Raw genomic sequence first — 22,410 nt, 5'->3', positions numbered from 1 at the left:
CACAAGCTTTTTAGTGTTTAGTTTCCAGAGGCAGAAAATATTGTAAGGTAAGTTTAGTCATTCTTGTGAGTAATTCTCCTAAGAATACAAATTTGGATATTGGACACTATAGAGCAGAAAGCTCCTTGAGAAGCTGATAAATTTCATGCCATTTATGGAACCTGAAATTTCATTACTGTTCACAAGAGTTCAAACCTGAATCCTATCCTGGGCCAAAGAAAACCAGATCACTTCCTCATACCCTGTTTCTGTAAAATATATTTTGATAATTTTTATTTTCCCATTTATGCCTACCACTGCTAAGTGGACCCTTCCCTTCATGCTTTTAATTAAAGTGCATGCATTTCTCATCTCTCATGCACTTAATAATTGTAATAAGAATGCAAATTATGACACTCATTATATATTGTGTCAAATAGGCCCCTAACATAATCTTTAGTAAGCATCAAAAGCCCATGGGATTCAGCAAAAGAAAAAAATGGACCAATTACATATGGTTGCATAATTGTAATTACAATCATGTGTTCAGTTATAAGACTGAAATATAACTGGTTTGAAATAGTTTTATATATATGAGAAGTGATTTTAAGCATCTTCATGGAGTGTGGTAATAATCTGATGATAAGAAGCAGCAAGTATTAGATAGACATCTCAGGCGATGGTAAGCTTCAGTTTCAGTTTGCATATTTTCTATAAAACCTTTCCTAATATTATTCTCCCATTTACCTCTACAGCTTTCTTCTAAAAAGGTATTTGCAAACCTGATTATCCCCACATGCTAATTACCTATGTAGGCCTTGCTACAGAATTGCTAAATGGTCTGTTGTCATACTCCCGTTATTTTCGTCAATATGACCGGTAAAAGTTTCTGTTCCCGAAATCTCCAAATGCATGCAACGTTTTAATGAAGTTGTTGCAATGAATTTCGAATGCGCTTAATTCCGTCGACTGTTAGGTGGGTACTATATAAACCCGGCATTGATCGTTCATCAAAGGAAGGCCTGTAACATCCGTAGTGATATGCAACTGACAGAAAGCTGTCGATATTTCTTTTTTGTACGAAAACGTGCGTGTGCATAAATATAGAATACCCGTATAGCTGTTATTCAGGGGAATTGTACTTCGAGATTGTGGGGTAAGAAGTACCGAAAGCAAGAAGACAACCGGGGTTTTGCGCGTGTGAAACTCACGTGATAATCATACGAAACCCGTAAATATATAAAATTAACAAATAGGTGGAATTCGAATTCGAACGTGAATTTTAATGTTGTTCATAGAACTAAGATTATAAAATTTGTTTGATGTATAAACTTTAAACACAGAAAGTCTGACCATTTTTATGGCTGACAGTGAGTGTGGGAGGACTGACACATTGTGTCATTGGACAAGATGGAGATGACATACATGATTGACAATAACAGAGAGTGTAGTAAATCTCTGATATTGGCATAACATGATGTATAAAGAGATGGACAAGTCCAGCATGGCTGTAGCTTTACCTTCTTACTATCTTGATACTCTGTGCACAGAAAAGCTGTGCGAGAAAATTTGGGCACAGTAGAATGAAACAAGGGAAGCTAAATGAGGGTGACCGATGTATGTATTATTATTGAGTTTCCTTCTTTCCTTCAGGAAGGAGCAAACAAACCACCTGTCTATGTATGTTACTTCCAAATATGTAAACGCAAATGGTTTATGTATTCGTAGGATAACAAATTCGTCACTCATATTTCATTCCTAATGCTTAAAATACACGTACACGTAGTCAGTTTTTCCTTTGCATATTTTTCTCCAAATTTCAACCTAGTTAAGCCGCCGCCATTATCGCTCAGCGAATTTGGAGACATCGGTAACAGAAGAACAGCACTGCAGAAGAGGTGAGCGAGAAGACCCATGCCACAGCGCAGCTGGGTGGGGCTAATAAAACAGTTCCAAGGGGAAGGGGAGTGATTGTACCATATTTTGTTGCAGTACGAATCTTATATAATGCAGAAATTGATTTTCTAACAAAATAGAATTGTGAATGTTTTACGAAGCTACACTGCTGTATCAACAGTACTGACCACCCAGAAGTATGAATATCCAGGTAGGCGTTACCACCCACATTTCCTACTGAATCCTACAAGAGAAGGCGGAAGCAGCATGCAGAATAGTTTTGATATATTAGAGTACGTAAAATATAATCACGAATGCACAACAGAAACAGAAGCCTTGATTTATTTACTGCTGCAATTATTGTTTTATGATCAGACACTGAACACAACTGTGTGAATCAGGACATTATTTCTTGTCATATCAAATCAAGCAGAATGAGATGGGCAGGGCATGCAACACGCAAAGAGGTGAGCAACACACATGTAACATTATCGTCACAAAATCTGTAGGCAACAAACCATACAGGAAACCGAGGCGTAGGTGGGCGGATAATTAAAATGGGTACGGCATTTAAGAAACTGGTTTGATGATGTGGACTAATTTCACCTGACATTTGTGAATACGACAGGCCGAATTTCATTTCGGATTTAATAAAATTGTAGAGAATTTATTGGAGAGATGAATGATTAGTCTCTCAAGGACTGTTACATGGTCAACGGTTCAGACTTTTCCAACATACCGATTATTTGCCGTTAGTTAGGCCTATAGAGTTCATAACCGAACTTGAATCAATTTAACTGCACTTAAATATTTCCGTTAGACATGTACCTTAACAGAAGCATCGTTCACGTGAAGATGTGTGACCTATGAAATTCCTGGCAGGGCCATTTAGACATATAAATATGTAACACGTTTCTTGCTAAATATATAACATTCCTCGTTGCCTTTGTAAGATGCCACTGCTAAACGACAAGCCTTCCAATAACAACAGTCCTGCATTATCTATTAATATAGCCCGAAAACTTAATTCAATAATTTCTGGAAGATGAATTATTAGTCTAGTCGACAATTAAAAATACTCACCCAAGAAAATAATCTTGTAATCCTTGCAATGACGAACGCACCAAAGGACCACCACAACATAATCACATTACTGACATCCAATCGATTCTGGTTCGATAGCGTTCATAGATAATTTACTAGGCCTATCGATTATCCACTTTCGTGGGACAATTTGCGAGCGTCAGATCAATCTGCACCACAAGACAATGCCAAACAAAAAACGAGAACTTATTAAGCCAACTAGCCAACCAGCTTTATTATGAATGCCAGTTGAATTGAAACTGGAATTATTAGCCCTCCGTTTTCATTTTATGGACAATGAATTCGTTGGAAAGAGATTTTTTTTTGCCCTGACGTGTTCGTTTCATTCTGGAATTTTACCACGAGGCAAAACTTCCCGCCTTTTATCAAGTTCTTAGATAAAACCAAGAGGTAGACAGTGGCCATTCCAGACTACGTTCATCCTGAATTCTCTGCTCTCCTACTATTTAGGACGCATCTCCGACCTTACTCGGGAGATCAACATGACAGATGCTGGGTAAACCGGTTGAGGTAGGTAGGGCCAGAGCGCACAACAGTCGGGAGCCACGTTTATTGGCGCACAGGGGTGGGCTGGCCAGACACGTGGGTGGATGGGTAGAATGACTAAAACCATGTGTGGTTCACTAGGCCATAGCGACTCCCAGAGCAGGTCCAAGCAATCAGAAAAACAAGATAGTACAAGAGGTATTAGGTTCCTTATTTTTTGTGATATGAACAGAATCACAGGACTGGTGAAAAATTAACTGAAAAGAATGAATGGCCCACCACAAATTGTTTTAAAATTCCATGTGACTGAATGTTTGGCTCCACTCACTTGGAAAGCAGAAATCTCTAATATTAATACCACAAAATATAATAGGTATATAAGGTCACTGTTCAGAATGTGAAAACAGGCACAAAGATGTTTCATACTGCGATATTAACCCAGATTTATAACTCACAACATATGTGGTCAGATAAATCTGATAATAATACTGAGCAGTGAACACGATATAGTACCTAAAGACCTCAACCTTAAATAACACACACACAAAGAATATAGCTGTGCTTCCAGGCTACTTATTAAATTAGAGAGATTAAAACAATTAATCAATTCAAAATTAATAAAAGCTGAATGAACATTCAGACAAAACTTAAATTGCGCTAGAAATTTATTTGCTACCGGTCTCAGTTTTTCTGAGAGTTTACTAATACTTCAAAATAAATAATGTTTTATGTCAAACTTTAACAGTATTTAATCGTAAATAAATTTAGTAATATTTCCAAGGTCATTTTAGGTCAACACTTTAGGAAATGAGAATCATATTATGAATCCTTTTATCTTCACTGAGAAATGAGACAAAACAGAATTCATTCTACTAGAAAAAATAAAACCATCAGAAATGTCACTGCTGACAATGATAAATCTTATTTTAAGAGGCCTTAAAAATGTCACAGCAATCAGAACTGGGACAATCCAATAGCAAATTTAATTCATCAGAAGGCACACAAGGAAACACGTTGGCATAACTGTGATGTTATTTCTTCAATTAAGTTCACTTCATAATATGAATACCACAATTTAAACACTTCATTACATTGCATTCTGAATTCAATATACATCATCTCTCAAAATAATATGTGACTTGTATGATGAAAAATTGTTAATGATATCAGAAAACATGCCTTGTTATGCCATCACCTGATCTGGATGGACAAGAACTTTTACGATGCGGACTGTATTCATCTGACTCAAGATAGGGCCAATATCAGGCTCTTGCAGAAAGAAGGGACATTAGGATTCCAGAAAATGTCTTTACCTGACAAGCAGCTATCTGCTTTTCATGAATGAATGTGCTCCATGGCATTAGTAACTTTCATACATCGTGGACATGTTAATAAAAGTAAAGCGAATTACATTTATCAATTTATCGGAATGTCATTTTATTCAGAGTGATACAGTTTCTTTAGGAGGAGGAAGGGTTGGGTGGGACAAAGTGACCAGCACATACGCTACAACATGGGACTACAGCAAATTTTGTTACAGGAGCTAAGAGTGTTACATGATAATTCACTAGTCCTACTAAATGAATTACTCTCCATATTCTACTTCCCCATTTGTGAACCACAGATACCTAAGGCAAAATGGAAGGCCAAACTGGAATAATTTTCCACCATGCCCTTTATAAAAAATCTCCATCCTTGATTGTAGCAGTGAATGGGACATTTTAGAGCCAGTCTACTTAATAATTTATATATGACTTACAATAATAATAATAATAATAATAGATAGAATAGTCAAATCAGATGCAGTTTTTTCTGAACACTTTTGCATTCCCATTAAAATGTACCCCTTCAAAAAAAGTGCACAATCTAAACAGAAACTGATAATGAGATTCCCTTCACAAACATAAACATTCAAAAACTGTACATTCATTAATATAACCAAGATGAAGGCAGCTGAAAAAAAAGCTCAATTACACTGAGCAGGAGCTCACTGCCACTGTGGGTCAACATTATTCTACTTCACAGGCATAAGCCAACACTCTACAGGTAAATGCATGATCTTTACAGTTAATTGGTACTGACAGAAATTCAGTTATTTTACAAACATTCCAGTTTTTATATAACACAAGATATCATTTAATACTATTATACTATGAACTTCAACCTCAATAATCATCCTTTAATGTGGTTCTTCAGGGACTATTTGAATTATTTAATAATATATGTTACAAAGATCGTACATACATACAATATTTTATGCCTGCCAAATATTTTAATTATATTTCAAAAAAGAATGTTTCATTAAACTTTGTTTAAAATGCAGGGTGATAAACATGGTTTAGATAATAAAATAGTCAATTCCAAGTTCTTAGGTACACTGACAAGTACTATTATTTTAAGGTATTCCATCTGGTAGATATTTTACAGCAATAACATAAAAGTCCTTGAACTAATGAGCTCTATCTATCTCATTACGTGGAATATTAGCAGCATGACACAGTTTTTTTTTATATAACATAGTGAATATACATGGCTTTCATAAGGTTTGGTCACATCTTATAGATTACAAGTTTTAGATCCTAATTGCATACAGCCACAGCCACATGTACACACGCATACACACACCTCATACATTACTGCACATTATTCAGCTACTTCAATGATGTATAGAATATTCTAGGGAAAATGTAATGCAGTGCTTGAAGGAAAGATGAGACATAAGTCATCTATTTCATCTCGATTAAAAAATGCAGAAAAGAAAGACAAAGTCAAAAATATGCATTCAAGAGCTGGTTACTGTATGAAACACTCAACTCAATCAACATTTTCATTTCCAATTAAGTAAATCAACCTGAAAGGGATTTGCTCACACTTACAACAGAATTATGACTGTACATCTTGTGACCTAAGGAGTTACAGACAAGAAAATATCATGCATAAGAGGTGATTACGCCATGACCTGTTATGTAATATAACCCCTACACAAACCACATGAAGTACAAACTGTCTAGACTTATTACGCATGTAAAACACATTTTTCTTTTACTATAAATTAGTATTTTATAAATGAGTACTTGTGGTAGCCTATTTTATGGTTTACAAGACAGAGTAATACAGATAAAAGATTGTGTTATATTATTATCTAATGCCAAAGTATCCTGTCTTGAGTACCATATTCAGAATGTTCAATCTGACACTGCAGCAGCAAGTACCTTCTGATAACTAGAAACCTCACCCACTGAAAAACTGAACAACAGCCATGTACAAGACAGTATATTATTTAGTGTAACAACACTTAACATAACTTGAGACAACATGAAAGTACGGTCAAAAATTTTGTCATCTACACTGAATCAGTACAAAAGCAATTTAAACTAAAATGACCAGTCTACAATTTGCTTAAATTTGCAGTGGTTGTAAAATATAGTGCAAAGCCTTACTGACAAGCCCCCAGTCCTGCCAGCAGAAACTTTTAATTGGCAAAGAAAAGAAAACACAATGTGCTGATGATCAGAATTCTCTTTAAGCCATGTTCATTCACCCCCCCCTTTTTTTGTTTGCTAGTTCAGAGAACATGTGTCACCCATCGCAGATACAAGAAGCAAGGTGCCTAGTGAGAGTGTGCAAACCGACCCGCGTTGGAATTGTTGAAATATGCCTCCATGCATAAGAGACATTATATCTTGTCCAAACAATCGGTTACAAAACCGACAAATAGGACGTTAGTCGTATCACAAAGAACGTTATACTTGTAACTGATCACTCACTGGTGGTGCAGAAGCAAACTGCAGATATCCACGTATGACAGTGATGCAGCACCTCTTCATTGATGAATCCTATCCAACATGATCAATGTAACATTTACTAGTGACACCAATAAAACCAAAATAATATTTAAACTTCATAGTAGAAACGGAGAACAACACAAGTCTATAAGACGTTCATTGGAAAATGCCACAAAAAGTGCAAGATTATATATAAATGGAAGGAAAATGTTAAAACATATCTTATGATGTGAATAGGCTAAGACAGTCTCATGATGGGGTTCTGAGGTAACAATGATGAACTTTCAGTCAACAAGAAGGAACTTATTGAAGAATGCTGTGAGTTCCAATGAGTCTGTTTGCGCAACGCTTCTCAAAAGCAAATTATATCACAGAACTTACCAATTTGAAGGCTTCTCCAGAGACAAAGAGTAAAAAAGAAAACAAGGAAAGTGGGAAGAAGTCATGGAGGAGGGGACAGAACAGACAGCAACAAAATTGTTGATGGTATGAAGGTAAGTGAAATTATATGTAACAGATAAAACAGTTCCTGACAGAACTCATACAGCCTAATTTTCTGGTGTACATATTTCTAGCCACACAGATCTTGTGTTTTAATGTTATATCTAAGTAATTTAAATTTATAACTTATAAATGAAATGCAATGTAACTAATGAGTTAACATTTTTAGCTTGTACACAGATGGTCATACAACTGAATCCCACTCAGGTTACACTGTAATGAACTAGACATCTGAAATCTGCCTACCTACCTACCTACCTAGCAGGCACAAGTGTCTTTGTTAACCTGCTGGTCATTGACCAGAGTATTTCGGCCAGGTTGTGAAGGTTTATGCTGGACACCTGACTCAGCCGCATTCAAGTCCAACCTACAACAGGAAATAATGTCTTAGCTAACTACTGAACTGTTATTTTAATCATGTCACTGGACTCATGAGTTTATGGAAGTTATAGCTTGTATATAATAACTAAAAAAAAATGTACAAGAGAAACTAAAACGTAGCTACACAAAAGATATAATATATCAAAGCTTAACACACAAATAAATCAATTAAATGCATCAAAGTTACACATCAAACACTGAAAAAAGAACTATGAATGATTATATTACTGGCAGTGAAAGCATCTGTTCTGTCTGGAATTTTTTAAAATAAACTGTATCATATAAAAATAATAAAAATGCTTACTCATCACATACATTTCATAAACTCTTTCTTAATAGTTAGTACTATATGCACATTACATTAATTTTCTACATTCAATGAACTTCATAAACAATGTAAAATAATAGGGCACTTCAATCCATTAACAGACATTAGCATTAGAGCACTAAGAAACAGACGCTGGATTATTCCTACCAATAATTCAGGTTCCAAAACAGAAAATATGACATTACACATCTCTGTGTTATTTACCACCACAATGCTACATTGCGTAATCTCTTATTTTGTTGTCCTTCTGATTCAGAAGAATATACATAACACCTTCATTAAATGGAGAATTAGATAATCTGATTCCCCCCCCCCCCCCCCCAAATTGTTCTGAGAGTTTCACAAACTCATCCCAGAGGTCAGCACAGACACAGCAGTTTAAAACGACTGACAGTATCAAAGCGCACACTAAACAGTGGTGTGCTAATAAATTTATTTCTGTGCAAGGTCATTTTCAGGCACCACAAATATTCACTGCTAAAGAAGAACTTCAAGACTCAATCTGCTGGGAAGGTCACGTGTCCTGTGTTAGGGATAGCTGTGGAGTAACCCTTGTCAATCTTTTGGAAGGGGGAACCATTAATGATTCTCGATGGTATGCTGATGCATTATATCAACTACAGGTCTTAATCATTGCTGGACTATGCACACTTAAAGAGGTGGTGATTATGTGGAAAACCAGAGAACGGTAGTAAATGTGTCCACATATTCTTGTGATAATCTGAAAATATGCACAATTAAAAAATGTCTTTAGGGATGGAATAACAATGGACTTCTGAGGCAACCTCTGTAAATACCACATAGACAGAATACATCAGACAGGATTTCTTAAAAAATTAAGGATTTATTTCTGACCCTCAGGAATACCAAACAGATAACTCTATGCTTCAAACCATGGCTACCTAACAATAAAACAGCAGATTATGCATTACACCATACATCATCTGCTAGCAATCAACAAACGGAATGGAAGAAACATGAATACAGAAGGATTTAATACTTTTAGTAAGAGAATTGAATTTTAAGATCTCTGATTAATATTAAGAGAGTTCTGCAAATATTCACCCACCACTAGGGTGGCATTTAAGTGTTTCAGTTATCAATAGCATGGCTAAGGAAAATTCTTCACAGATTACTGATAAGCCAAGTCTTAAAAATGCCACCTTCAGGATCACCTCTATGGATCCAACATGCAGCAGATGAGCACATTAAAACTGATACATTAATGATTTTTTTTAAATCTAACAACTATAACACCTATAAACTTCTCATGCCTTCCATGGTGACTTTATTTTGTCACTGAACATGGCATTTACAGTTAGTGAGAAAAATGTCTAACCTGCCATCCTGAATACTCTGGTAAATCTTCTTAGCCGTCTCCAGGAAAGCCTCTTCAACATTCTCTCCTCTGAATGGTGGTAAGGAAAGTAAATAAATGAAATGCAAATATTAATGCACTCTAATAATGGTTACCCATATATGTCATGTTTGATACTTTGATGGCTGTGAAATGTCAATGAATGAAAGGCAAATAATTTACTTAATAGACAAAAAAATGTCTATACCTATATTCTGTAAATACATATTAGATTAATAAATCAAGTAACACAAAACATTTATACTTACGTCTTTGCACTGGCTTCTACAAACATGAGGCCATTTTCATCAGCAAATTGTTTAGCTTCTTCATATGTAACATCTCGCTGTGCATCTAAATCACACTTGTTTCCAATCAAGAATATCACCTGAAATCAAATGTAATTGAAAATACACTACAACTGTTTTTCTCCAAATTTAAAACTGAACTCAAATTGAACTAAATTCTTGTGTCTCTGTTTTGTTTTATGTTTTCTGAGTAACAGCAGAGTTTAAAGTATGGAATTGCATGTATTACAAGGTATTGAAAATAATATACACTGTTAACTTACAGTACTTGGGTTCGTGAGGTTCCTTGTGTCAGTAAGCCAACTACTTAGGTGATTATAAGTAGAGCGTCGAGTAATATCATACACCATAAGAGCTCCAGCTGCTCCACGGTAATATGACCTTAAAAATCAGAGCAAACTGTGTAAATTAAAATTAACATGAAACACTAACACTTTTATCATAATACTATGAGTAATATAAATTACACTATTAAACCTTGGCTCCATGGAACACCATTCTTTTAAAACTGATAGCAATCAGTCAGTCAAGAAATTCCCAGCCTTTTGTGGAACTCAAAGGTTCATTTTCAGAAGTGCCCGCAAATGGTCTCCACCCTCAACCAGATGAATCCAGTCTATATCATAACACTCTATTTATTTTCAAAATTGTTTTTTATATAATCATTCTGTCAATACCTAGTCGCCCAAGCTGTCTGTTCAATTCAGGCTTCCCAAATAAAACCTTATAAACACATTAAAATGAACCCGAGATATGAAACTCAGGACACTCACCAAGAATGCCATAGGAGATCAAAAAGAAAACAAAAGAAAAAAAAAGAGATTGGAAAGGTGAACTACACAATGGAATAGAGAAACCAGAAGTATTTTATATACTAGTACTTTGTTTCTTGTTAGGTTCCTCAACAGAAGGAATACAAGATAAACAATTTCCACTCCTCATTTATCCATACTAGATCAATTAAAATGATACACATATTTATTTATCATTCGTTCATACAAATTTCTGGTAACATACAAAGCAAACAACTGCCTGCCACTTACTAGTGAACTAAATTAATCATTAATTCCTAATTTAGGCTCACGTGTCACTAAAAATTTAAAAAACACATAAATTACCTTCATCATCTGTCTGTCTGTTATATGTATGAACTCGAGAACAACTGAATGAATTTTTGTGAATTTTTATAATGGGGAATTTATAACTCGTAAATACATTCCAGTTTTGGGAAGAAAGGGCAAAAATTAAAAGCATTCAACACAAAAACTTACACATTGGGAAATCCACAGCCACACATCCATCCCACCTGCCCACACAAAGGTCATATTTTGATGGAATATTTAACCTCTTATAACTACTTATAGTAAAAATCAACAAGCAGTAACAGAGCAAATATACTGTAACTGTTATGTTATGCATACATGCTTAATATTTCCAAATAAGAGGTAACATAGCAACTACAGCTACGTAAGACATATTAATGCATTTTCTCAACTGCTGGTAACACTTTAGTAACAATTTCATACTGACAGCCTGAATCCCTGCAGAACACGGATTCTGATCAAGAAACAAAAAATCTTTTCTGACTATACATATGTGATCCAATCTTCCAACAAAAGTAGAATGTCCTGACTGGAACTTCATGTAGTTATGGGCAGGTGGAGACACAACCTCCCTATACCGAGATCTACATTATACTCTACATAAAAAATGGCTAAATACACAAAACATTGAATTATATTTTTTAGCTGGAGATACATGGACACAAACTGAAAAGTACAAGAAAATACTCTTAAAGCAAAATTCCTGAGTGAATGGAATGTGATAAATGTCATGCCTGGGAGAGTAGTACCCCAGCTTTGTATTTGGAAGGCCCCAGGGCCAATGCTTAGCACAGAAGCTAGGTATTCTAAGCCTTTTCATTGTTTTCATCAGATTCTAAAGTGAAATACTGGGATAGTGTGTTAGACACACCACAAGCACTTGCAAAACTTTCACAATCATCCTATCAAGAGACCATTTATGTTCCTGAGAAGATATTATTAAACAAGCTATAAAACAGTAACATCACTGAATGTGTCTGTGGATCTATTAAATGTGAGATGTACTTCAACATTTCAGTAAAAGAGACAGAAATAGATATTCACCTAGTTACAGCCCTGAAACGTTCCTGTCCTGCTGTATCCCAGATCTGCAGTTTGATTTTCTGTCCTGAAACTTCAATTATCCTCGTGCCAAATTCAACTCCAATTGTGTGAGGACAATCAGCCATGACTGCAACAATATGATACACTGACTTAGTACATGGTTTTCTACACAGCTGGCATTCAAGAGCCACTATTCTAAGAAAACATACAGATCCATGGAAAACACAGGAAATACACCATACTCAACAAACTTACAAGTTTTGGGAGAAATATGATGGTTTTTGAATGTATTGGCATATTTCATAATAAAAGAATTTTTACATAAATGACATAGAAATATGTTAACACACAAAATCCTGTATTTAGCAAGAATCAATCAAATTTATTTATTACAAGGTGAAAGATAACAAAACTGGTGGTAAGACATAACTTTCTCATACTGAAAAATTCCTTTCCAGCTTTTACTATATAGAAAAGCATCTATGAATGCTGGATGCTGCATAAGTGGGCAATAAATGGCCTGTTTTATTAATTTCACTATTTTCTAAATCAAATACCAACATAAAATAAATATTATTTCAGAACTTAATATATTAAATCCACTACTTGCATGAGCAGGATACACAAACATCAGCAATAAAAGAAACACAATGGTACAAAGAAGATGTTACAGTATCTACAAAAACCAGAAAAAACACTATGGACAAAAGACAACAATTTTTCATGTGATGACAGACTAATAAAACAAAGAGAAAACCTTGGTAAAGACTGGAGAGGAACTGGTCATAATTAGGATAAAAGTTCAGGTTCTAATGGTGGTGAGTATGAAGATAACTGTCTTATGAGATGTTACTGCCTCCATCATCAGGACAATGATTTTTTTATGATCAACTTATTTCATATACAAATAACTGGAAACTAACCCAAATACCACTTGAGAGGTGAATTTGAGATAATGGACTTGGTTATGTGTCCAACACAGCCAAAAATAAGCAGCCCTCATAATATAATAGGGCAGTAATAAAGCGTAACTAAGAACACCGATACTGCCATGTGGAATCTCTCATATTGCTTGCCATTACTACAGCAATGTTTGAAGGAATAAGGAATACAGATGATCCTTTTTGAAACTGTAAAATCCCACCATTTGCCAGAAAATCACCCCTCATCAATCTTCCTCCCAGTCTGGACCAGCAGCCATGATGTAAAAAAACTACCTTAGTCTGGTTAGTATACTACTTTTCTAAGACACATATTCTCACCATCACAATGTGCATGTACATTGTGCTAAATGTTTCACTTAAATTCTAAACCAACAAGTGTTAAGTTCTTCTACTTTAGAATATTTATCTTTTCATTGTTTAGAATTTTTTAAATAGTTTTACTATAATACATATGTTTGGCCTTTTTAATTATATGAATCAAAATACTGCACCATCATACTCAGATAAACTACCCATCTCTGATTTTATTGAATAGTGACCCTTCCCAGAACAATCTACAAGAATGGAAAGATGTATTCTTTGGCATACAATTACATTCCAAGGAGGTTCTCCATGATGTCTCATAGATCAGTGTTGCATGAATATGATCAAGACAATTCTTGTGCAAGAATGTGTTCCAGCAAAGGTCTCACCCCAATATAGTGCCGAGGTCAAGAATGAGTAGGAGCTATACTCCTTTCCCCTCAAGCGCCTATATGGCTCATAGTGGGACAGCTTTACTTTACTGTTACTTTTTATGAGAACAAGAATAATAAGAGTAATAACAGGATTAACAATAGTAAGTTTCATTTGCTGTGGAATAACAACCTTTGGTGTATGATCTGCAACATTTACAGAGACTAAGTATAACAAATTCTTCTCGGGATGAATTCACTATAATGAACTCTGGTCATGCACATTGCCAACCTTTTAGGAAAAATTACTACAGACAAACACGGATTGACCCATAAGATATTCTTTACTCACAGTAGAGTGTGAAGAACACCTACCAATGGCAATGCTCAAGACATTTTTAAATATTGTTGGTTAGTTAATAGTGATGTGAGATTGACAAATATACTCACTCCTTTCAACAGATTTTATTTTTACAGAACTTAGGTCCATGAGTATACAATTCTTAAGATTGACCCATAAGCTTTCAGGTAGTTTCATATTGGATGAATGTGCATTTTAACAATTAATAATTTATCACTTTTGTTTGATAGCCTTCAAATATTATGATGGCATACCATGGTAAAATCAAATGTGCATTGCTGCACTTAATATACTAAAGCAAAGGGAATAAATGACATTCAAATTAACTGGTCACAGACACGGAAAACACAGTGAAAATAAATAACATGGCAACACATGTATAAAAGACTAGACGTACACCTAAATACTTATATACATTTTATATATGAACAATTACATTTTTACTACCTTAAAACATCTCATAATATAATAAACTTCTGAATGCCATGAAATGTTTTATCATGCCAAGAACTATCAATTTCCTAAAAAAATTTCTTGATTTAATACAATAAATAATACAGAAAAATATATAAACAAATTCAGAGCTGAACGTCCGTATTTGTCAACTATGAACTTGACTTCAACTTAATTTCCATGTCAATGACCAACACAGTAAAAACGTATGGTTCATCTACTTCAACAGCTCAATGGTAAAAGCAGAAGCAAGAACAAATTACTAACAACAGCTGTTCAATACACAACCATTTTGAACAAATTATCAACAAACTAATTTCTGTGTCCATGTTAACAATATAGGACACTGCTCATCTTCAAGGCTTCTGCTTACATGACATATTAAGGAATGCGGTCAGTAATATAAATCCTAATTTCATATGATAAACACTAGAAGCACGGAATATATCATTAATGTATCCCAATTTCCAAAGTTTCCAAACCAGAACTGGATTGTTTTAATGTCAACTTCAGTCACTATCAGTGAATGCTGGGTGAGTACCACAAAATAGGGCATAACTTCCCCCATATGCACAATGTTCCTACTTGAACATCAATCTCCAACCATCTTATGGCATAGTATATGTTAGAGCAGGAGTTTGATGTTCGTGGTATTTCCTTTTAAATTTCCAAATACCCTGTTAAATTAACTACATACTTACACTTTTTTTCTGTAAATTGATGAAGCAAGCATGATTTGCCCACTCCCATATCGCCTATAATAATGTATTTGAAGATATAGGAATAGTTGTAAGGCCCAGCTGACATGGTCACACCTGTAAGCACATTACCGAGATAATGATTTCAAAATAATGAAAATATATGTGATAAAGATGGGGTGGACCACACAGTTTTGTTAACGTTTCCTAGAGAAACTGGAAACATGTACAAGTATCCAACAGCAGACAAATTATAACTGTGAAATAATGTACACTAATAAATGTACAAATTAATATTTATTTACGAAAACGTAACATGCCAATGTTGTTTTGTTAAACCAAAAACAATCAAGACACAAACCTGTTTCTCCACAACGTGAAAATAAATAAAATATTTACCTTTATTAGAAGTTCACAGTACTGTTTATAATACCCTACAAAGAAACCTGTGAAACCAATAGATGTTCTGTTTACTTGTATTACTAGCAAACCTAAACTTTTAACTGTGAAATAATTTGTCCTGACAAAATATGGCCGAAGATTGTCATACAAGTAGAACTTCCTGATCAAGCAAGAAACATTTACAATGAATATACCAGACATATTAATTCCGTTATATGTATTATAATTAAAAAGTGAATTCTAAATATAAAAGTTGAGTAACTTCAAAAATGAAACATTTATTTTATAATGTCTTGGTTTGTTTTGTCTCAACTTCCTTTATTACATCACATCCGTTACAGAATTTAACATGGTATGTTATGTATGATTTGAGGTTTTCACAGCGGTGAGTATGAAGATTTCTGTCTTCTGGGTTGTTGTTATGTTATGATATGTTACCTACATAACTGACACGTTAAATGGGTGGCCTATTGTCTTGGCGTGATGTTTGTTTCATCTCATTTCCATGTTTCAGAAGACGTTTTAGAAAGAACAAGAGATTCTTCAATACGTCTCGAGATCTATTGTAAGTTAAACTTTTTAAGATTGTCATTAAACGTTTGTGAGATTAGTATAATATAAGAAATTGAAAAGGAAATATCTCCTTCCCCTCAAAATAAGAAGGATTTTAACACAGTATTGACCAATCTGAGATCCGTCATTTTGTGCCACAGTAACTGATGCAGCGCCGTTTTAAATTACGTAGAGTTTTCAGTTTCCTCAAAGGCACACACAAAAATCGGTATTTCTAGGACTGCGGAACCCGAAAACATTATACACAATTCAATAATTATCGCATTTTCATTGCCTTGAAGTCTTCCGTTAACTGAAGCTTTTATGGGTGTGCAAAAAAATTCATTTCGTGAGAGACGTCTTATAAACCAGAGAATTACGGGTTATCTTTTTTCGATTTTACAAAAGATCAACTTAACAAACTTAATCAATGCCGAATATAATTTAATCATAATTAACGTATGCATGAAAAATGAGATGCTCCGTGTAATTTTTACAAAATATTAAGATAATCAGTCATGGATATAGCAAAATTGGGAGAGATGAGAAAAGCGTAGAGAATTCTAGTTGGAAAGCCTGAAGGGAAGACACCACTCGAAAGACCTGGTAGTAGATGCCAGGAACATATTAAAATAGATATTATGGAAATAAGATCAGATGGTGTGAATGGATTCCTATGTTTCAGGATAAGGACCGACGGCAGTCTCTCATGAACTTCCTGGTTCCGTTCCATAAAGATGGGGGGATTTTATGGAACCCTGAAGATCATTAACCCACCGCAACTGTGATAGGTACTTCCATCTTCATGTGCAGTGATTTAGATGCAGAGTTGTATCTGCAGTAAATGAACATCAAGGCAGAATTTTAAAGAGAAGATATACATTTGTACTCGAAACTGAAGCACAGATTCCCACTCTTATGTTGATGGATTTGCTACTTAACCTCCACCTCACTGCTCAAGAATGCTGCAGGTAGCCTTCGCTGGTTGAGGCATTTAGGTAACACAATATTACATCAAGAGGCTCGGTAATGAAGTTCCAGACACTACCCAGATGAACCACCGCTCCAATACTATGACTGGCAAGAAGATGCAATAAAATAATTATTACAGAGGTATCACAATCTTAAAACTTTGCAGACCATGTAATGTATTAGTATATAAAATAAGCAAACTATTAACAATTAAAAAAATGTGAAATCTGGGCAACCGGGCCTATTATTTTAACTGAAAATCCTGTCTTGTGTTAAACGTGGTTAGTTTATTTTTATTTCCACTTGAAATTAACACTTTTGTGTAAAATCTTACGTAATTTCCATTTAACCACAACTAACTTCACTGAGCACAATCACTCTTGAGAAACTGATAGTCGCTCGGTTGCTCAAGAAATTATCTTGATAAAGCAGAAAAACCTCATATGTACTGATGATTAAATATCTGGCTGCACAGGTGACATAATCCAATTCCATGAAGCAATCCTTCTGGAAAAGTTCATAGTTGCTTAACTAGTCCATAAAATCCCTGTTTTTTATGGACTATTTATTACCATGTTCACAAGAGTTCACCACCAAATTCTGAGACAGGTTCATCCAGTGCATATCAAGTCTATTTTGGGAAACTTCTAATTGTAATAATAAAAATACCTGAATTAGGGTAATATGGCTGTGTTAACATTAGATGTTTGGGAATTATTTATTATTTAGTCCATTCCAAAATGTGTACATAAAAAAGAAAAACAGTTGAAAAAATCTTAAATATGATTCCAGCCTCAAAACCTTGATCTTAATATCGTGACATTTTTCACAGAGAACATCAGTCTTGTTTCTTTGTAGCATTCTGTAATATTCATTATCACATAATTATGTAGATAACAATGTATATGCACTGCTGAGAACATAGGAATATCATGTATCAGCAATCAGCAAACAATGTATTAAAGGACAGGGAAATCAATGTTGCACCAGAGATAATCTAGGAATACTTATGGACTGAAGATAAAAGGGTCTAAATTCCAAAGGACAGGGCACACATCAAGAAAACATGAAAAGGAGGCATAACATATTTTAATGGGTAGAAAAATTAAACAATTCACATATTACATGATACCGTAGATGAACAAGAAACTGCAGTGTTAAAACACCAATATTTAGTTTATAATCGACATTACAATTTCTTTTGCTTTAGAACGCAATACTACATCACATATATGACAATTCTAATCCTAATTCAAAATGCCTCCTAACACTAGTGGAGACAAATCAGCACTGTTCCACATGTGTGACTAGGAGAACACAGGCTGTTTGCATCACTAAAAAACGTTACATCTATGGCATTTACAGCTCAATCTGCCACAAATAAAACAAATAATATACAAAACATACAATTTAATTGTTTCTCAGATTTTCAATATTATAATTAATCTTTCCAGAGCAAGGTAAGTATAAAACTATAAATTCTCTCCAGAGAATGAAGTAACATTTCCAATAGTTTTATATTATAAAAAAATATTGAACAGGAATGCAACAACTGGCAGCACAAGTAATGAACATTTTATGTAGATTTTGTTTCACAGGTTCCCACAGTATTAAAGACACATTAAAACCACTTTTCAGGTTAACATTAGGAACTAATTTAAACAATACTGATTTCAAAAAATTGGCCAAGTACTTAATCTAAGTACACAATGTTCATGTTGCTTAAGAGCATTTCTCTTACACACACACACACAAAACTTAATGTGTGTGTGGTAGCAGCACCATCAGCTTCCCACAACCAGGCACTTGGAATATTCAAGGCTCTGGAGTAATGCGAAGATATGGTTTGCCTGATGGGAGATTAATGACTGAGAAGCCTTTGGGGAAAAGATCATTAGCTTCTTCATCTTTCAGTGTAGGAAGCACCATGCATTCACCACCAGCCTAAAACAAAGCACACATTAACTACAGTTTAGAACCAAATGCAGCAGCAGTTCTTAATTGGACGCTGCAGATGACATTCAAGACGATGTAACAACTTCAATAATACATAATGTTCAAATGTGCATTTCAAGTCACAGGTGAACTCTAAACAGTGTTTGTAACATGTTTCACTAGCACTTATTTCAGTTCCACATTTGACAGTCTTCTGGAATCACTTTGCATAGCATCATCAGTATCTTGGGGTTAATAAAGGATGGCAACCAATGGGTAAAAAAGTAATTACTAATCTGGTACCACAGATCAGACTAACCACACTTCTAACATCTGCAACTGCCAGTGTCAATTAAGAAATATGATTTATGTTAAAAATGCTTACCTTCCAATCAGCTGGGGTTGCTACCTTTTTCTTTTCTGTAAGCTGAAGTGAGTCTACAGTTCGAAGTATCTCACTATAAAAAGTAAAAAGTAAAGGGGAAAAAAACATAAAGACAAATTTTACAAGAGTTCTCAATTTTTCCAAGGAGTTCTAATTATCCATATATATTACATTTATTGTGGCATCTGTAAATGATAAGTGATCTGTGTCTGTCCATCTATCCCTTGATACAAACATATCCCCAAAGTGACTTTTTTATAACTATTCATCAACAGTATCAATATATCAGTCATGTAAAATTATAAGTTGAAGTGATATTAGAACCATTCAAAGCCAGGTATTAAAGTTTTGTTTGCAGCTGATATCCATAGTATGAAACTTCAATAATCATAAAATGTTAAGTTTTTCATGTGTCAAGTTTACAAGTATTAAAATCATTAACTTTAGCTTTTTATCAGATATCCCTGGCATCCTCTGTTATCTGTATGTATATAAAATTATGAAATACAGTGTGACATTTTACTTAATAATATGGGTGTTATAACATTATATGGTAATACATACTCAAAATTTCGTCCAGTAGTGGCTGGATACAGCATTGACAGACGCAATTTCTTGTCTGGACCAATTACAAACACTGCTCGACATGTCAGTGGAAGGCCATCTTTGTCTTTCTCAAGGGGATCCAGCATACCCAACTGCACTGCAAGATCTCTGTTCTCATCAGCAATTATTGGATATGGAAATCCATCACCAAAATGTTTTGCATAGCTCTTGATATCCTATAATCACTCCTTTATCAGAACTGTTCTATAATCCTGGAATGCGGGTGTTTGCAAGCATTTTCTCACACTTCAAAACAAGATTTTAAACTGTAGCTGAACTCTAAAACAATAACTATAGTCAGTGTTTAAAATAAGGTCACAAGTGACAACCATACACTTTATGATCACAAGAATATTAAAATTACTAAATACTGCAATATGAAAGCAAAATATATTAGAAAATGATAATGACAGCAGTTATGACTCACATCAAATGGCAATAGAACCTGTAAATTACGAAGATTGTCAACCATAAATCATTAGCAATTGTTACATTTACCAGGGCTGTGGAGTCAGAAGCAATTTTAGGTGGAGTAAGAGTTAGTAAAAATGTACCGACTCCGACATAAAAACTTTAGAACACTTTAGCTACAGTGTGAGCCGGCAGCGGCCTCACGCTTAGGGAGATTCAACGACGCGTTGAGCCACATCGTTTGGGAATAATGCTTGGTAACTTTGGCTCTGGTACCTAAAGAATATAAACTGTACAAATCAACCGATTTCTGCAATAACCATTAGACTTGTACTTAAATATAGGTTATAAGTCTAAAAAGTAGCCTGATAATCCACGTGGTGGTGATGAAATCTCTTAAGATGCCATTTACCATTATTAATACATATTGAGTTTTTATGAAGGTGACAGAGTCAGAGGTTTTAGAACCGATTCTACAGCCCTGACATTTACTATGACATTTTCATAACTAATACATGTGACCAAATTTGTACAAGAACAAACATTCAGAGTATCGCAAACACCACATGCCTCTAGTCTTCCCTTACACTGTTTCTTCACTGGCATTAACAGACTACCACTACCCCTTTCTTTGTACTTTTGGACAACCCACAACACCCTGTTAGTGAAACTCATTACTTATGAGTTACTTTGGCAATACGCTGGAAAAGTAAACACTAACTCCCATCCCCCTCAGCATTTAGTAACAATTCATACAATTTCTTTGCATCCTCCTCTTACCTGTATCCATTTCTTATGAGAATCAACAGTATCGCAGGATAATGCAATAATTTTTACTCCACGTTTCTCAAATTCTGGAGTTAAATTTGCAACTCGTCCAAGTTCTGTTGTGCACACCGGAGTAAAATCGGATGGATGCGAAAACAATATCGCCCACCTGATATAATAACAAATGTTTGAAATATTTAGCAAAGTAAATACCTTATAAACGAGTATCCTATAAAAATATATTCCAAATTAATGTAAGGTTGCAATACTTACGATTCTCCCACCCAGTCATGAAATTGAATAGGCCCAGTTGTCGTGTTTGCTTTGAAATTTGGGAATTCATCTCCTAAATTTACCATCCTGCTAAGTTAAGTATTTAACATAAAAAATAACAATACCTATCTCAATAACTGCCTTATAACTTATGCCACTGCCAAACACCAAAGTTTATAATTATCACAGATGTTAAAATTATAATTTTTGTCCCTCTGCTGTCAGAGTATAGTATATTCTAAACCATGATGCTATTTGTCAACAAATTCCATAGGTTCCGTGGTTCGTCTAACCACGGGTCACATATTCCTATCAATCCGTGATAAATGAGGACTACAGTCCTCACACAATATGTTTGCACCCAGACATATATTTAATCTTGAGACTCGCAGTGTATGGTTTCCACTGCATCAAATGCTTTTTGGAATGGATGATCACAAAGAATTATACAACAGTTCATCTAGATGCCAAATTTCTGCCTTACGTTCGAACTAAATGACACACTATAAAAACCAGCTAGTCAAGACAGTGAATGGCTTGTATAGAAACCGAAAGGTCATTATCGTATTCACATTGTTCATTAACCGTTTTAATATTATCTTACAATTTATGCCTGTGTCCTCCAAGTGGTCTCTATTTTTCGACTAAAGTTATTTATGCTTTTCTCGCGCATGTGCTATATATACTATGTGAATTTAATTTAG

General features: G+C 34.7%; 3 protein-coding genes and 1 long non-coding RNA gene across 6 annotated transcripts in view; 1 reads left to right on the top strand and 3 right to left on the bottom strand.

The window, feature by feature from the left end:
• Window positions 1-3,038, bottom strand: part of LOC110833901 (uncharacterized) — a 442,516-nt gene extending 439,478 nt beyond the window's left edge. The window contains exon 1 of the mRNA XM_022072476.2: window positions 2,959-3,038. The gene's annotated coding sequence lies outside the window, so the exon portion shown is untranslated. The remainder of the gene's footprint in view (window positions 1-2,958) is intronic.
• Window positions 3,039-4,872: 1,834 nt separating this feature from the next.
• Window positions 4,873-15,968, bottom strand: Rab14 (RAS oncogene family member Rab14). Of its 3 annotated transcripts, none has more exons than XM_022072483.2 (8): window positions 15,802-15,968; window positions 15,406-15,519; window positions 12,273-12,399; window positions 10,389-10,506; window positions 10,087-10,205; window positions 9,800-9,868; window positions 8,002-8,118; window positions 4,873-7,301 (listed from the first exon to the last, which is right to left on the bottom strand). In XM_022072483.2, the coding sequence occupies exons 2-7, from the start codon at window positions 15,509-15,511 to the stop codon at window positions 8,010-8,012; spliced, it is 648 nt and encodes a 215-aa protein (XP_021928175.1). In that variant the 5' UTR covers window positions 15,512-15,519; window positions 15,802-15,968; the 3' UTR covers window positions 4,873-7,301; window positions 8,002-8,009. The 3 variants fall into 3 exon arrangements, with proteins under 3 accessions (XP_021928175.1, XP_021928176.1, XP_021928174.1); XM_022072484.2 differs by having other exon boundaries at window positions 8,006-8,118; XM_022072482.2 differs by having other exon boundaries at window positions 8,010-8,118.
• Window positions 15,969-16,086: 118 nt separating this feature from the next.
• On the top strand, window positions 16,087-18,109 carry LOC110833886 (uncharacterized). Its single transcript, XR_002544383.2, has 3 exons — window positions 16,087-16,189; window positions 16,319-16,369; window positions 17,042-18,109. It is a non-coding gene; the product is annotated as an uncharacterized LOC110833886 (long non-coding RNA).
• Window positions 18,110-18,402: 293 nt separating this feature from the next.
• Prx6a (Peroxiredoxin 6a) lies at window positions 18,403-22,208 on the bottom strand. The gene is made up of 5 exons (XM_022072432.2): window positions 21,707-22,208; window positions 21,446-21,602; window positions 20,213-20,430; window positions 19,649-19,721; window positions 18,403-19,272 (listed from the first exon to the last, which is right to left on the bottom strand). The coding sequence occupies exons 1-5, from the start codon at window positions 21,790-21,792 to the stop codon at window positions 19,144-19,146; spliced, it is 663 nt and encodes a 220-aa protein (XP_021928124.1). The 5' UTR covers window positions 21,793-22,208; the 3' UTR covers window positions 18,403-19,143.
• Between the last annotated feature and the right edge of the window lie 202 nt (window positions 22,209-22,410).

The sequence above is a fragment of the Zootermopsis nevadensis genome, unplaced genomic scaffold, assembly GCF_977971745.1.
Source record: "Zootermopsis nevadensis isolate Lab colony 2312 unplaced genomic scaffold, Znev_1.0 Znev_ptg000022l, whole genome shotgun sequence".
In the NCBI taxonomy this organism is placed as follows: domain Eukaryota; kingdom Metazoa; phylum Arthropoda; class Insecta; order Blattodea; family Termopsidae; genus Zootermopsis; species Zootermopsis nevadensis.
The sequence above is the reverse complement of the archived record's forward strand: the minus strand, read 5'-3'. Positions and strand labels throughout refer to the sequence as shown.